The 2,891-nt window shown below is 54.5% G+C and overlaps 1 protein-coding gene across 1 annotated transcript in view; it reads left to right on the top strand.

The window, feature by feature from the left end:
- The window catches only part of LOC109383645 (ubiquitin carboxyl-terminal hydrolase 36-like), a 36,076-nt gene extending 33,937 nt beyond the window's left edge, over positions 1–2,139 (top strand). Inside the window, exons 14-16 of the mRNA XM_019644246.1 lie at positions 2–219; positions 600–750; positions 1,135–2,139. Of these exons, the coding sequence (XP_019499791.1) occupies positions 2–219; positions 600–731 (350 nt within the window). The 3' untranslated portion in view covers positions 732–750; positions 1,135–2,139. The remainder of the gene's footprint in view (position 1; positions 220–599; positions 751–1,134) is intronic.
- Positions 2,140–2,891: the final 752 nt, after the last annotated feature.

Genomic DNA, 2,891 nt, shown 5'->3' with positions numbered 1-2,891 from the left:
CTCTACATGGCCATTTTCACCAAAAGTTGGCACTCAGACATTCTCAGTAATGAGGGTAGCTGGGAACCCGCAGAGGTGCCCACACGCATGTCTGTTGTTGTAGTGTTGACGTGGGACGGTGAGGTGTCTGCCGTTAGCCAGGATGCTGTTCAAGACAGCAGGTTGGCCCGCATGGCCACCGTGATCGACGACTGGGACGAAGAGGTCGATCGCGGGAAGGTACAGTGTGCAACCCGACTGCCACGTGTGCCCGGGCCCTCAGGGCAGCTTGGCTGAGGGCCAGGCCAGGGGGTACTTGACCTTTCGGGGCCGTGTGAAGTCGCAGCAGTGTTATAAAGTGGTCGAGGGCCAGACTAGAGCCAGAGGCCCAGGTTCTGGCGCTGCGTGGCCGCTCGGAACGTCATGTGGCCATGACAAGACATCGGTCCCCCATTTGCGTCTGTTCCTTCAGCAGTGAAGTGGGGGGCCTCCCACAGGCCATGTGAGGAGTAAATCTGTGGGTTACATAGCTCTGGGAGAGTCGTGCCCGCACATAGGAGCCCCCGGGGCCAGGGGAGAGCCCTTTGTGGGAATTGTGACACCTGTGATTCTTGATACAGGAAAAGAAAATTAAAAAATTTAAGAGAGAGAAGAAAAGAAACTTCAATGCTTTCCAGAAGCTTCAGAGTAGACGGAACTTTTGGTCTGTGACTCATCCAGCCAAGGCCGCCAGCCTCAGCTACCGCCGCTGAGTCGCTGCTGTCAAACCAAGTCAGTTTGGGGGTGAATGTGTGTGTGTGTGGTGTGTGTGTGGTGTATGTGTGTCCTGTGTGTCATGAGAGTGTGTGTGATGTGTGTGAGTGCGAGTGTCGTGTGTGTATAGTGTGCAGGTGTGTGTGGTGTGGGCGTGAGTGTGTGTGTCATGTGCGGTGTGTGGTGTGTTTGTGGTGTGTGTGAGTTTCGTGTGTGTGAGTGTGGATGTGATGTGAGTGTGGCGTGTGCACACACTGGTCACTTGCAGAGGAGGACTGTGCTGTGTCCCCAGGCTCCATCTCGTGTCCCATGTTGCAGTGTGTTGGCCGCGCATAGGAATGGGGGTGCTGGGACTCTTGGGGTCTCATTTCTCTGTCAGGACCACTGTTGTTTGCTCCACAGACTCCCAGAAACGGAGCGTCCCTTCCTGGGAACTGTCCACCTGGACTGAAGAGCAGCCTTCTTGCAGACTCCGCTGGCTCTGTCACTCCCAGGCTCCGCACTGTGAGCCTGCTATGAGAGGACCACACGTAGAGGCTCCGGCTTCTGGAGATCAGGACCTCTGGGGACACAACAGGCATCGTGACAAACCACACAGTGACTGTGGAGCAGGCGGCTGGGACCTGACTGCAGTGTCTGGTCCGGGGCCCTGGGAGAGAGCAGGGGAGGACGACGGCCACGTCTGTCCGAGTGTCCTCGAGAGCCCTCAGGATGACCGAGTGTGCTTGGTTGGTTTTCACGGTGAGCCGTCTGTCTGCCGCTGCTGGTGGCTGGCGCTGCATCTGGCCCTGTGCCCGGCCCTCAGGGCGGGGCTCTGTCTGTATGCCTTACCTGCCCACCCTCAGGAAGTAAAAGTCGAGGCCGGCCTCACACACTGCCTCTCCCTTTCCTGGAGTTGGGGGCCGTCCTGCCAGTGCATCTCTCCCTTGCGAGAAAGGACCATCTCTGGAGAGCAGGTGGCTGTTTGCGGGCGAGTGGGGGGCTCGAACTTTGTGCCGACGCCTCTGTTCTTCAGGCTACTGTTCATTCTGAGGGGCTTTCCTGAACCTTCCCCTGCAGCTGCAGTAACCGTGGGTCTTCATGGAGGTGGTGGTGGTCTTGGGGTAGAATCCTCCTTTTATTTTACTATTTAACATAAATCATTTATTTTTAACCAGGCCTGTGGCTGCCATTAGCAATATGCTTCCTTTCCCTAATATGCAAATACTGGCTTTCTTTGCTCAATTTTGTGAGTGCTTTTGAATTTAGATGATTGTATAACTCGGGAAGATCACTTTTTTATCTTGCTCAAGCTGTGCCTGCAAACATAATTTAATAATTACGGGAAATCCTCAGTTAAAGTGATATTTTCCAGAAAAAAGACGAATGACCTGTGGTAGAAGGTATAGAAGTAAACCTGAGACTCATTCCTCAGTGTACGCCTCCGCTTCCGTTCCTCCGGGAAACGTCATGCGTGGACCCGTCCTCAGAGTGACCTGAGGCAGCTGTGCCCTCTCCTTCTGACTCGGCTTTGCCATTACGTCGGGGGGGGGGGCTCTGCCGTCACCTCTGGGGTCTCTGTAATCCTGGTGGTGTCGAAGAAAGGGTTACATTTCCTGTATGGAGAGAGAGCTGTGCTCATTTTTTCATGTGGGTACTTCTTTCTGGTTTTCTTTTCTCTTTTAAAAAGGTGGGGACAGTCGTCATACCCGTGGCCCTCCCTGAGGCTGCTTCCAGTCCCAGCAGAAAGTGGACGCGGCTCTGTGGACAAGGGTCCGGGGCCTTTTGCCCTTTTTTCGTAGTCCTGGTTTCCAAAGAAGTCCGAAAAAAGCAGGTGCATGCCAGCCACACCTGTTCAGAAATGCTGGGCCCACCCGGTGCTCTGCGGCTTTTGGTTGTCATCTCCGAGGGGAGCCATGTGCCTCGGGGGCAGGGTTTTGCGCTCGAGGCGTGGATGTCCACGCCTATGCAGACTATTCCCCCACCATGGTTTTCTGTGATGTTTCATGCCTGAAAAGGAAATTCAGTTGTCTACTAGCACAGAATTCATCTCCTTCATTTCTCTCCCTTCTCTCCTTCCTTCTCCGCTGTGTAATTTTAAAACCTTTTCCCGAGGAAAACGCATCCACTTCCCCTTGGGCAGTGCTGAGCGCGGCCTGACTTTCCACAGCATTTGTCCC

The sequence above is a fragment of the Hipposideros armiger genome, unplaced genomic scaffold, assembly GCF_001890085.2.
Source record: "Hipposideros armiger isolate ML-2016 unplaced genomic scaffold, ASM189008v1 scaffold_87, whole genome shotgun sequence".
Lineage (NCBI taxonomy): Eukaryota > Metazoa > Chordata > Mammalia > Chiroptera > Hipposideridae > Hipposideros > Hipposideros armiger.
Note: the sequence above shows the minus strand (reverse complement) of the source record. Positions and strands in the feature narration are given on the sequence as shown.